The sequence below is a fragment of the Hemiscyllium ocellatum genome, chromosome 11, assembly GCF_020745735.1.
Source record: "Hemiscyllium ocellatum isolate sHemOce1 chromosome 11, sHemOce1.pat.X.cur, whole genome shotgun sequence".
In the NCBI taxonomy this organism is placed as follows: domain Eukaryota; kingdom Metazoa; phylum Chordata; class Chondrichthyes; order Orectolobiformes; family Hemiscylliidae; genus Hemiscyllium; species Hemiscyllium ocellatum.
The window spans coordinates 73,247,788-73,261,187 of NC_083411.1; the positions used below are offsets into that span (position 1 = coordinate 73,247,788).

The 13,400-nt window shown below is 44.4% G+C and overlaps 1 protein-coding gene across 1 annotated transcript in view; it reads left to right on the top strand.

Annotated features, from left to right (window-relative positions):
• The first annotated feature begins 2,303 nt into the window (after positions 1-2,303).
• LOC132820214 (succinate--CoA ligase [ADP-forming] subunit beta, mitochondrial-like) overlaps positions 2,304-13,400 on the top strand; it is a 100,781-nt gene continuing 89,684 nt past the window's right edge. The window contains exons 1-3 of the mRNA XM_060832205.1: positions 2,304-2,394; positions 5,763-5,937; positions 9,008-9,107. Of these exons, the coding sequence (XP_060688188.1) occupies positions 2,323-2,394; positions 5,763-5,937; positions 9,008-9,107 (347 nt within the window). The 5' untranslated portion in view covers positions 2,304-2,322. The remainder of the gene's footprint in view (positions 2,395-5,762; positions 5,938-9,007; positions 9,108-13,400) is intronic.

Consider the following 13,400-nt stretch of genomic DNA (forward strand, 5'->3'; position numbering starts at 1 on the left):
CCATATTGGAAAGAGGTTGCCCCTGACTTTACAGGTCTTCCATTTGGATCATTAGTCATGGCTCACTTGATAGCAATCTACATTGCAGTCACCTGAGGTAATGAGAAGTACTATACAAGTACATTGAAATGTAATCCTGGAATAAATAATGTGCGTAAATAAATAAGGAAGGCTATTTGTCCAATCTCAATATAAAATACAATCTTCCACAACTGTTTCTGAAAAGACTTTGAATTAAGAGATTTATTGCTTTACAGGGAATTGATTTCCAGATATCCATTATTCTTAGTGCAAAGAATTTGTTGATCAGTTTGAAATATTTGCGATTTTAGAGAAATTTTGTAGCTTAGCTTGAGATTCAGGTTATAAGTTTGCTTGCTGAGGTGGTAGATTTGTTCTCAGATTCTCATCACCATAGTAGGTAACATCATCAGTGAGTTTCCGTTGGAAGTGCTGGTGTTCTGTCCCACTTTGTATTTGTGTGTCTTGGTCTGTTAAGATGCATGATATCATTTGCAGTTCTTTTTCTCAGAGGTTGGTAAATGGGGTCCACATTGATGTGTTTATTAATGGGAGTTCCAGTTTGAAATCCAGACCACTAGGAATTTCTGTGCGTGTCTATGTTTAGCCTGCCCGAGGATGGATGTATTGTCCCATTCTCCTTCGACTGTGTGTAAAGATACTAGTGATAGTTGGTCATGTCTTTTAGTGGCTAGTTTCCTGCCTGTCTGTCCGATGTAGTGTTTGATGCAGTCCTTGCAGGGTATTTTGGGTATGGCATTCGTTTTGCTAGTTGTTGGTACAGGGTCCTTTAGGTTCCTCGATAGCTGTTTCAATATTGTGGTAGGTTTGTGGGCTACCATGATGCCAAGGAGTCTGAGATGTCTTTGATATATGACAATATGGCTAGAGTCTCTGGGTGTGTTGTGTCTTGTTTGGGGTTGTTGTTTAAGAATTGGTGGACTGTGTTTATTGGTTTCCCGTTGTTCTTGAATACACTGAATAGGTATTTTTCTTCTACAGCTCGTAGTTCCTGGGTGCTGCAGTGTTGTAGCCTGTTTAAATAATGCAAGATGCAGCTCTGTTCGTGGGTGTTGGGATGATTGCTCTTGTAGTTGAGTATCTGGTCTGTGTGTATTACTTCCCTGTAGACCATAGTCTGCAGTTCTCCATTGACTGTTTGTTCCCCTGTGACATCTGAGAAGGGAGTCTGTTGTTGTTCTCTTCCTCTTTAAGTGAAAGTTGTGCCACAGGAACCTCTCCTCCTTGTACTGTTTTTATGAACCTATTTTTTAAATCAACCTGTTCAGACGTTATTATTATATCTTTGGAGCAGGTGGGACTTGAACCAAGGTCTCCCAGTCAAGGGATAGGAACATTACCACTGGGCTATGAGGGCACCCTCCCTTCCCTCTATTGTCCCCAACTTAATGACGTCTTCCTAAGGTCCCCGGTATTGCAGATGCCAATCTTCAGCCAATTCACATTCACATTCACTCCACTTGATACAACTCTAGGTATAGGATGCTGCAAAAATTCTGAACATCTTGTCAAGTTATATAGTGCAGCTACAAAACTAGCATCGCCTGACCGTATGGAACATAGCTCAAGTAATATCCTATCCATACAAAAATCAAATCATATCTAATTACTGCCCCATCAACCCAAGTTTGGTATCCAAAGATGATATTATCAGTGCTATTAAATCGTGTTTGTATGACTTCAACCTGCTCACTGTCACTCAGTTTAGGTTTTGAAGGAGGATTCAGCCCCTCATTACAGTCTTGATCCAAAGGCAAAAAGAAAGTAGAACTCGAGGGGAGGTACGAGTGGTTACTCGACATCAAAACAGCATTTGACTAACTGCCACCATTCCCTAGTGAAACTGAAATCAGTGAAAATTATAGTCTGAAATTATAGTCAAGAATAATGTGGTGCTGGTTCCTTGCAGCACATAGTCAGAAAGTAGGATGACTGCACAACGTTCGGTACCACTCCACTGTGCAGCAAGACCTGGCAACATTCAAGCTTGGGTTCATCAGTGCCCACAAGAACAGGTTGGAAGCGAGGGTAACTTGACACCCTTTTGAAGTGGGTACATTTCTCTGCGTCTGGACCCTCCCCTCGTTCCAGACTTCAGGCTTGTTCACATCGGCGCGCCTGCGCACTGCTCCCGCCGGGCAGAATTGGCGCCTGCGCAGTGTCCCCGCCCAGCTGTCTCCGCGCCTGCGTACTGCTCCCGCCGAGCAGTCTACGCGCCTGCGCACTGTTCCCGCCCGGTTGTCTGCGCGCCTGCGCACTTTGCCCTTCGGCAAGAGAGCCATGGCGACTTCTGTCCTCTATCGCCTGTCGCTCGGGTCAAGCGGCAGGGCCGCGGCCCGCTCCGCTTCCAGGGTAAGGACTGAGCCGGGGAAGATGGGTGCACACCAAGGAGTGGTCATGGGCAGCGCAGTGAGGGGAATGCCCCGTGTTTGTAGGCGGACGGGGCCCCTCGCCCCCCCCCTCCCCTCGCCCCTACTCCCCACCCTCCCCTCGCCCCTACTCCCCACCCTCCCCTCGCCCCTACTCCCCTCCCCCCTCGCCCCTACTCCCCCCTCCCCCGTACTCCCCCCTCCCCCGTACTCCCCCCTCCCCCGTACTCCCCCCTCCCCCTACTTCCCCCTCCCCTCGCCCCTACTTGCCCCCCTCCCCTCGCCCCTACTCCCCTCCCCTCCCCCCTACTCCCCTCCCCTCCCCCCTCGCCCCTACTCCCCTCCCCTCCCCTCGCCTCTACTCCCCTCCCCTCCCCTCGCCCCTACTCCCCTCCCCTCCCCTCGCCCCTACTCCCCTCCCCCCCACTCCCCTCCCCCCTCGCCCCCTACTCACCCCTCCCCCGTACTCCCCCCCTCCCCCGTACTCCCCCCGTACACCCCCCTCCCCCGTACTTCCCCCCCCTCCCCCGTACTTCCCCCCCTCCCCCGTACTTCCCCCCCTCCCCCGTACTTCCCCCCCCCTCCCCCGTACTCCCCCCCCTCCCCCGTACTCCCCCCCCCTCCCCCGTACTCCCCCCCTCCCCCGTACTCCCCCCCTCCCGTACTCCCCCCCTCCCGTACTCCCCCCCTGTACTCCCCCCGTACTCCTTCCCTCGCATCTACTTCCCCCCCTCCCCTCGCCCCTACTTGCCCCCCTCTCCTCGCCCCTACTTCCCCCCTCCCCTCGCCCCTGCCTCCCACCCTCCCCTCGCCCCTACTCCCCACCCTCCCCTCGCCCCTACTCCCCACCCTCCCCTCGCCCCTACTCCCCACCCTCCCCTCGCCCCTACTCCCCACCCTCCCCTCGCCCCTACTCCCCACCCTCCCCTCGCCCCTACTCCCCACCCTCCCTTCGCCCCTACTCCCCACCCTCCCCTCGCCCCCTACTCCCCCCTCCCCCGTACTCCCCCCTCCCCCGTACTCCCCCCTCCCCCGTACTCCCCCCTCCCCCGTACTCCCCCCCTCCCCGTACTCCCCCCCCTCCCCGTACTTCCCCCCCCCTCCCCGTACTTCCCCCTCCCCCGTACTTCCCCCCTCCCCCTTACTCCCACCTCCCCCTTACTCCCCCCTCCCCCTTACTCCTCCCCTCGCCCGTACTCCCCCCACCCGTACTCCCCCCGCCTGCCATACCCCCCTTCCCTCGCCCCTGCTCCCCCTCCCCTCCCCTCGCCCCTGCTCCCCCTCCCATCGCCACTACTCCGCCTCCCCTCGCCCCCCTCCCCTTGCCGCTACTCCCCCCTCCCCTTGCCCCTACTCCCCCTCCCCTTGCCCCTACTCCCCCTCCCCTTGCCCCTACTCCCCCTCCCCTCGCCCCTACTCCCCCTTCCCCCTCCCCTCCCCACCTCCTCCCCTCCCCTCGCCCCTACTACCCCTCCCCCTCCTCCCCCTCCCCCCCCCCCCCCTCTTCACCCTACCCTTCCCTCCCCCCTCCCCTCCCCCTCCCCTCCCCCTCCCCTCGCCCCTACTGCCCCCCTCCCCTCGCCCCTACACCCCCCTCCCCTCCCCTCGCCCCTACACCCCCACCCCCTTCCCTACTCCCCCCTCTCCTTGCCCCTACTACCCCCTCCCCTCGCCCCTACTACCCCCTCTCCTCCCCCTCTTCCCCCTACCTTTCCCTCCCCCTCCCCTCGCCCTACTCCCCCCTCCCCTATTCCCCGCCCCTCGCCCCTACTCCCCCCCTCCCCTCGATTCTACTCCCCCCTCCCCTCGCCCCTACTCCCCCCCCCCCTCCCCTCGCCCCTCATCCCCCCCCCCCCACCACTGCAGGCACTGAAGATCTAAGCAAACGTCTGGTGGCATCTTTGGAAGGAGTTAACATTTCAACTCCTGTGACCATTCTTCAGAACATTGGATACACTTGTGAGCACTGAAAACATTTGCTCATAGATCACTGGTGCTTAGCTGAAATTCCACAGTCGTCCCCCTGGATTAGCCAAACTTGTCTAAACTTGCCACGTGACTGTGCTGCCAATCAGAGCAGAATTTGACCACACAAAAATGCAAAATCAACTTTATCAATAAAAGTATAATTTAATGTCAAGATTTCAACATGAAGGGAATGTTGTCATAAACGCCATATGCTCTTCACTTCAAAGTGGCTGATGTCCCTGACGAGTCCAATGAATGCCTGCTTGTTTACCTAGCCACAGCTGTAATAATGCTCTGAGGTTTCTCACTATAACGTGAAACAGCAAAAATGTATTTGGCTGCATTGAGGACATGGTGGATTTTTTCACAGATGTCAAAAATAGCATGCCAAACAAAACAAGGTTGTGGAGATTTACCAGAGCTAGCTTTTTCAATGCGATGTCGACCTTTTTCAACTTTATAGGAGATAAACATATTGAATGAAGAGTTTGTCACATATTTATTGCTTCACTGTGTTTTTATTTGGCGTTTGAAACTCGTGTTTTAGGCATACACTACACTAATACTCTTCAGTTTGCACAGACGCGTATTTGCGGTAATGGGATTTCTTTGGCTGTCAAAATTTGCTTAACACTAAGCTGGAGGTGGTTTCCCTGAGAATTTGATTCATGTAATTTTGCAGTAATTTCTTTGTGGGCACAATATGCCGAATGGTCTCTTTTCGTACTGTAACCACCCTGTGCTTCTGTGAACCTTCTTTCAGTTTGCAAACATATCAATTCACCACTTCATTCTCCCACTGACCCCTCAGCCCTTAGGTTGCTGCTGTGTTCCAATTAAGTTGAACACATGTTTGAAGTAGCAAACCTAGTTTATTGTCTAGGTATTTTACAGTTTTCTGGACTCAGTGTTATATTTGACAGTTTAAGTAATAATCTCTCTCCCTAATTTTGGTTCATTTCACTTTTAATTTTTTTTTACGCCGCACATTTCTCTCTCATTTTCTTTGCTTTAAAATGGAAACTGTTAAGGATCCCGGTTTTCACACCACCTTGAGCCACACTTTTGTTCATTTGTACCGTTTCCACTCTCTTTGGCCAAAATGTGTTGTCGTTTCATCTCTCCTGTTCTTCAACCCTTCTCAATATCTTACCATTTGTTCTGCTTTTGTTCACCCCGCCTCCCTTTCTCAGGGCATGCTACATTTCTTACTTTATCATCTTTTGACAAAAGGTTACAGACCTGAAAACAAATAAATTTGTTTTGCTTGCTGCCAGACCTATTGAGAATTTTCGTTTTTCCAATTTCAGATTAAAACATTATATTGTAAAGTGTCATTCTGAGGGAAAAAAAAACTATATCAGCTTTATTTTCTGTTCCTAGATTTTTGGTGGATCCTTAAATCCAGGTGGAAGTGAAATCCAGCAACAACAACAACGGAACCTCTCCCTACATGAATATCTGAGTATGGGTTTATTGAAAGATGCAGGCATAAGTATCCCAAAAGGACAAGTTGCCAGTTCAGCTGATGAAGCCTTCAAAGTTGCCAAAGCAATAGGTATGCAGATTGTGACAGTTTGATGTGAAAATCCAGCATTGTTTTAAAGATTTCGTTGTGCTACCATCTTCAAGCATTTTCAAGCTTTAAAAACAAGTGATTTAGACTGCGGAACCAGTATTGTGAGAATTGATCTCTACCATTTTGTTAACCTATACAGTTTGACTTCAGTGTCCTCTAACTTGGAAACCCCAATCTAATTAATTGCAGAGTATTTCAGACTTTTCTGCTTTCCTATCCTTCAGGTAGCAAACCCTTCACCTATGTCTGATTTTAGATAGTGGGCCAACATCTGTTGCAGCACAGACCTGAGGAGCTGAATGACCTTGCCATGTCAATTTATGTTCACTATTGTTCACTACAGTTCAATTATCATTGGGACAAGCTGACAAAGGAGCTTTATGTTCCAGTGTTAGACTTTGTCCATCGAGATTTGCCTTTTTGATGGATTTCATTATTCATGTGTAATGATATCCACAACTTCACAGATGATAAAGGACTCCCCTGCTCCTCAGATGCTGCCTGAACGACTATGCTTTTCCAACATCGTACTTTTTGACTGCGATCTCCAGCATTTGTTGTTCTCACTTGCTCCCAAAGTAAATAGAAGAACAACTTCATGTTGACCCATTCACACTTGAAAGTTGCAGGTCCAATCCGTGCAGTGCTGAACTAATTGATCTCAGTGACAAGGGCACCTGCAGTGCTATTAGGATGGGAGTTCCACAATGTTGATCCTCTGACAGTCAAAGCACATGATATCATTCCAAGTAAGCGTGGTGAGTGGCTTGGAAGGGAGCTTGCTGGTTTTACTGTGGCCCTAGTTCTTCTAGGTAGTAGAAGTTGTGAGTTTGAAGGTGTTGTTGGAGGAACCGTGACAAGTTACTGCAATACGTATTGTACAGATTTCTGCCACTGTTATGGTGTGAAGGGAGTGACTGATGATGTAAGTGGTTGAGATAGCAATCAAGCAGACTTCTCTGTCATGGAAGTATCAAACTTCTTGAGTGCTCTACTCATGGAGACTGAGAGCCTTTTAGATGGTAGACGGGCATTTGGATGACTGAATGTGAGTTACTTACTGCAGAATTCTTATCCTCTTTTGTACTTTATTTTGCTTTTGTACTTTACTTATTATCTGGGCCAGTTCAGTTTCTGGTCAGTCGTGACCTTTAGGATGTCTATAGTCGGAGAATTTATGAATGGTAATGCCACTGGAAGTCAAGAGGTGGTGGTTAGATTCGCTTTTGTTGGAGAGAGTCATTGCTTGACAATCATGTGCCATGAATATTACTTATCACTTATTAAACTGAGCCTGGATTTTGTCCAGGTAGTGCAGAGTATGGACATAGACTTCATCAGTACCTGATGACATGTGAATCAGGCTGCACAGTGTGCAATTAAAGAAAGTAGGAGCAGAATTAGGCCACTTTTCCCTTTTTATCTTTCAGCATCTGTACTACTAAGCTTATGATAGAGGGGAGATCATTGATGAAGTCGTTGAATTTGTTTGGGTCTAAGAGATGCTACCCTGAGATACTCCTGCAGTAGTCACCTGGGGCTGAGATGATTAATGTCTAATAACCCCAACAATCTTCCTTTGTGCCAGTTATAACTCCAGCCAATGGAAAATGTTTCCCAACTCCTAATTACTCCAGTTTTATTAGAGTTCCTAAATGCCGTATGTAGTCGAATGGTGTCACTGTAACCTGAGTGAGGAGGATACAATGTGTGCTGTAAAATACCAGAGCAGTGAGATATGCATGTGCAAGTATGCAGATCAGGGATGAGATGGCCCATTATTGCTCTTCCCTTAAATTTTTTTCTTTGACATCTAATGTCCATACCAAGCAAATTATTGAAAACATTTGCTCTTAAATGCTTGTAAATTTGACAGAAAATGGACCTAGTTTTCCAAAGTGTTAATGTGATTTAAGATACAACTCTTATAATTATGCTGAGTTGGAGATTTCTTGAGTTAAACGAGAGTTAAGCTCAAACGAGAGTTTAAGTCTTTACTGAGTAAAGCTCTGGTGTTGTGCTGCTGTGTCCATCGTGATAGTTTAGGTTAATTCTTGTGCTTGTAAGGAAGTGATCACTCAGCTCTGCCTCATGTAAAGTGTGCAGCGATAGAGAGTTGCACACACATGTAGCTTATCCTTGAATTCAGAGAGAGGACATCTTCGCTGTTCATACTTAAACTAAAAGCAATTAACACAAAATCGTTTTTGACTGGGGTATGGAAGTCAATGCATTTGGTAGTTTTTTTCTGTAGTATAATTCTGATTTAAATTTTGTTCCATTAATTAATGCACGCAACATTGAATGTCAACAGTTTTATCCCATGGAAACCCAATATCATTGACCGTGAATGCAATGTTCCCCTCTCAGTCTGTTTGTCCTTAAGTTACATGTTGACTGGTTATTGATTTCAAATATGAACCTAGCAAATAGTGGAAGGAATACTTTCTGCGGGAGGCATAGTTTAATTTGATTTCAGTTTTTTGTTGATGATGCAGAATTATTTGTTAAATGAACTTCATTAAAACATCTTTTGAGTACAGATTAGATCCAGATAACACAATGGATGACATGTGCAAAGCAGTTAAAATGAATGAAAATTATCCGTCTTATTTGTGTTGAAATAAGAGTTTCGTGGCATTGTTTGAAGGAGGGATGATGAGTTTATTCAAAGTCTGGCCAATATTTTATCCTTGACCTACATCGTGCAGGACATTTTATTCAGTTATTTATCTTGTTCTATTTATGGGATCTTGCTCCATAGATATTTGTTACTTTGTATCTCACAACAAAAGTACTTAACTCATTACAAAGTGTTTTTGAATGTCCCAGGACTGTCAAAGGCGCAATAAATACAAGTATGAGTTTTTTTTTCTGTATTTGTGCAGTACTTGCTATACATTATATTTAAAATGCCATTCTCAGTTCTTTGGTATCCTTTTTTACATTCGCTTTGGATTGAGTGAGTGACTGATTTCACATTTCAAATAAACCAGGTATTATTGTGCTCACAGAACTGACTGAATCATTAAACATTTTGTCCCTATAGGGTCGAAAGATGTAGTAGTGAAAGCACAGGTTCTTGCTGGCGGTCGAGGCAAAGGGGAATTTGAAGGTGGGCTGAAGGGAGGAGTGAAAATCGTTTACTCGTAAGTTTGGGTGATCCCTCATATTTATTTGATATTCAGAGCTCTAATGTTTACTTTACCAACCTTCCCCCCCACAATGGTCCCAGTAGGGTCTACGGTGCACATCACTTTGGTACCAGTCTAGACGGCAAAGTGATTTGCGTCATAACCCGTTAGCTCCTTTTTTGAGTCGGTAAAAGATTTCTCACTGTACTTGTATTTGTCTGAGGTTTATATGTGCAAGGACTGATTATCTAGGATAATGACATGATGCCATGACAGACATCAGATATAATGCCAAAATTTATCTAAGAAAGCACAATAAACATTAATTATTCCAAGGAGATATTGTAAATATTGCTGCCCATTGAAAACATGGGCAAGTTTATTAGTACAATTGTCTGGAGCTTTGTTGTTAAACTAAATAAATTTCAAAGGCTGTTAATATTAGTAGAGGAGACAATATAAACAGAAAATATTGAATGTGCTGTGCAGCGATAGTATATTGTGTTATTGGTTAAAAGGCTTCCAGTCCATCTGGGAATTTTCTTAGCACAAAGTAAATCTGATTTGTCTGCATTCTGTCTGTTAGAAGATTTATTATACACAATCAAGTTGAAAGATCGGCATGCTGTAGTACATTCAGAATTTCATGCCTCTAAAATCAGTTAATTGGAATGGACCTATGAGGAGTTTTCATTATTTAAAAGGAGGATATGGGTATTGCCATACAAAAATAGGCCTTAATAGGTCAATGAACTGATCTTAATGGTAAAGTGATCAATCTCAGCATTACTAAAGCCAAGGTCCACGTCAACATGTTCTAAAGATTTGAAATGTCTTTGGACCATTGGACCATCTGATCAAGGTCCCGTTTTAATCTAAGGTAACCTTCTTCGCTGTCCACTACATCTCCAATTTTGGTGTCATCTGCAAACTTACTAACTATACCTCTTATGCTCGCATCCAAATCATTTATATAAATGACAAAAAGTAGAGGACCCAGCACCAATCCTTGTGGCATTCCACTGGTCACAGGCCTCCAGTCTGAAAGAAATCCTCCACCATCACCACCCTCTGTCTTCTACCTTTGAGCCAGTTCTGTATCAAATGGCGAGTTCTCCCTGTATTCTGAGAGATCTAAGCTTGCTCACCAGTCTCCCATGGGAACCTTGTCGAACGCCTTACTGAAGTCCACATAGATCACATCTACCGCTTTGCCCTCATCAGTCCTCTTTGTTATTTCAAACAACTCAATTTTGTGAGACATGATTTTCCACGCACAAAGCCATGCTGACTATCCCTAATCAGTCCTTGCCTTTCCAAATATATGTACATCCTGTTGGATTCCCTCCAACAACTTGCCCACCACCGAGGTCAGGCTCACTGGTCTATAGTTCTCTGGCGTGTCCTTACTACCCTTCTTAAAGAGTGGCAAGGCTTAGTACAATGTAGTCTAATGAGACCTGCTGAAATTTATACAGATAACCAATCTTAGGAGTCTGCTAGAATGTGTTACATACAATATATTAGAACCCTAATATAAAATATCAATAATCTAATGATACTTTTCCAGGAAAATTTGCAGTGAATCATTGCACATAGAGTGGCCCCATGTTAGCCAACCTCCAGTCTTCCGGCACCTCACCTGTGATTATTAATGATATAAATATCTCAGCAAAAGGCCCAGCAATCACTTCCCTATCTTCCCACAGAGTTCTAGGGTGCACCTGATCACGTCCTGGGGATTTATCCACCTTTATGCGTTTCGAGACATCCAGCACGTCTTCCTCTGTGACATGGACATTTTGCAAGGTGTCACTGTCTATTTTGCTACTTTCTATATCTTCCATATCCTTTTCCACAGTAAATACTGATGCAAAATACTTGTTTAGTATCTCCCCCATTTTCTGCGACTCTACACAAAGGCCGCCTTACTGATCATTGAGGGGCCCTATTCTCTCCTGAGTTACCCTTTTGTCCTTAATGTATTTGTAAAAACCCTTTGGATTCTCCTTAATTTTATTTGCCAAAGCTACCTCATGGTCCTTTTTTGCCCTCCTGGTTTCCCTCTTAAGTATACTCCTACTTCCTTTATACTCTTCTAAGGATTCACTCGATCTATCCTGTCTATACCTTACATATGCTTCCTTCTTTTTCTTAACCAAACCCTCAATTTCTTTCATTATCCAGCATTCCCTATACCTATCAGCCTTTCCGTTCACCCTAACAGGAATATACTTTCTCTGGATTCTCGTCTTCTCATTTCTGAAGGCTTCCCATTTTCCAGCCGTCCCTTTATCTCTGAACATTTGCTCCCAGTCAGCTATTGAAAGTTTTTGCCTAATACCATCAAAATTGGCCTTTCTCCAATTTAGAACTTCAACTTTTAGATCTGGTCTATCCTTTTCCATCACTATTTTAAATCTAATAGAATTATAGTCGCTGGCCCCAAAGTGCTCCCCCACTGACACCTCAGTCACCTGCCCTGTCGTATTTCCCAAGAGTAGGTCAAGTTTTGCACCTTCTCTAGTAGGTACATCCACATACTGAATCAGAAAATTGTCTTGTATGCACTTAACAAATTCCTCTCCATCTAAACCCATAACACTATGGCATGAAAGATAATAAAGGTCAATATTCTTCTGCGTCATCATTGTCACTGGGATATGTGAACAATGCAGTGTGAGGGGGAAGTTGTAGAGTAAATGACCATTTCTTGTGACTGCCCATATTTATGTATAGCCCTGCCATTATCTTCAAAAACAGTGAAACAGTAATTATCATGGCTTGGTCCCCATTGAAATTAATTGTGATTGCCATTTTCCTACACTTAATTTCACATCATTAGCATTTAGAGTTAAAATAATAATGCATTGTGTATTATATTATAAGATATTCACTGAATCAAATGATTTTTAAATGATCCAGGAAATAATTTTGAGGTCTTTAAATAAAATGCACTGAGAGTAGAAATAACAGAGTTGACATGAGTACTTTAGAAAATACATGCGGATTTCCAAATATTTTATCTTGTGGCTGTCAGAATTCAGATGCATTTGAATTTTGAGCAAACTAGCAAGGAGATAGTAACCAGTTCACTATAGGCTTCCATCTCGCATTGAGGATTGTTTGCTGTTATTAAAGGTAATATGCAAAAAAATCAGAGTGCACAATTAATCACGTTCACACACAGTTTGCTAGTCCTAATTTTTGCTTAGGTAAATATAACTATGTGTTCAATAAATTCTGGGGCTGTTGTATCTTGGAATGCCATCAAAGTATGCATTTATTACTGTTGTAGAGTTCACACAAAGTAAACCACTTTATAAGCCAATGGTATAAGTGTGGATGGAAGTGTTTCTAAGAAATGAAAGGAAGATGAAAAAACACTAATGAAAAGATTAATAAGTGTTCTGAAACATTTGATAACCCAACTCAAGTATGTTTAATTCATTAAAAAAAATTAAAGCTTACAAGCATAAATAAGGTATTTTTAAACTAGATGTGAATATTGAACAAGATGATGGTTATCCTATGGTAATTATCATTGGCCTGAATTAATATACCAGCTCCTATGTTCATGGTATGTGGCCAGTCCTTGAACTTTCTTAACCAATCATCATTCCTTACAGATTTCATCATGGAAAGCAGGACAATTCACACTATCTAAGATGATGTGACATGTATTACAAACTTCTGGTTCCTTCTCTGACCCAACAGGAGCTTCACTTCACAACAGATCTGAAGCCAATGGTATAAGCAGCTAAGAACCAGCCTACTGGAGCAAGATAGCCTAATCCATAGATAGGTAGGACAGCACTTTGAGACCAGGTACCTAGCAGTGTTTAGCTGTTTAAGTGAAGATGACTGTTTTAATTATATAGGATTAATCAAATAATGTACATTCGCATGGGGAAGTCTTAAGGCTTATTTTTTAAAGCGTATTTCTTTACAGAGTTAATGTCAGCAGTCATTATATAGCACAGATGTGTTCAATTGTACTATTGGCAAAATAACCACAAAAAATGTACAATTTTGGAAATATCTTGTAAATTTAATGGCACTAGAGTTAGAATTGGAAACCCTACAGTGTGGAAACAGGCCATTTGGCCCAACAAGTCCACACTGACCCTCCGAAGAGTAACCCACACAGACCCATTCCCCTACCCTATTATTCTACATTTCCCCTAACTAATGTACCTAGACTATACATCCCTGAACACAATTTAGCATGGCCAGTTCACCTAATCTGCACATCTTTGGATTGTGGGAGAAAACTGGAACGCAGACACTGGGAGAATGTGCAGACTC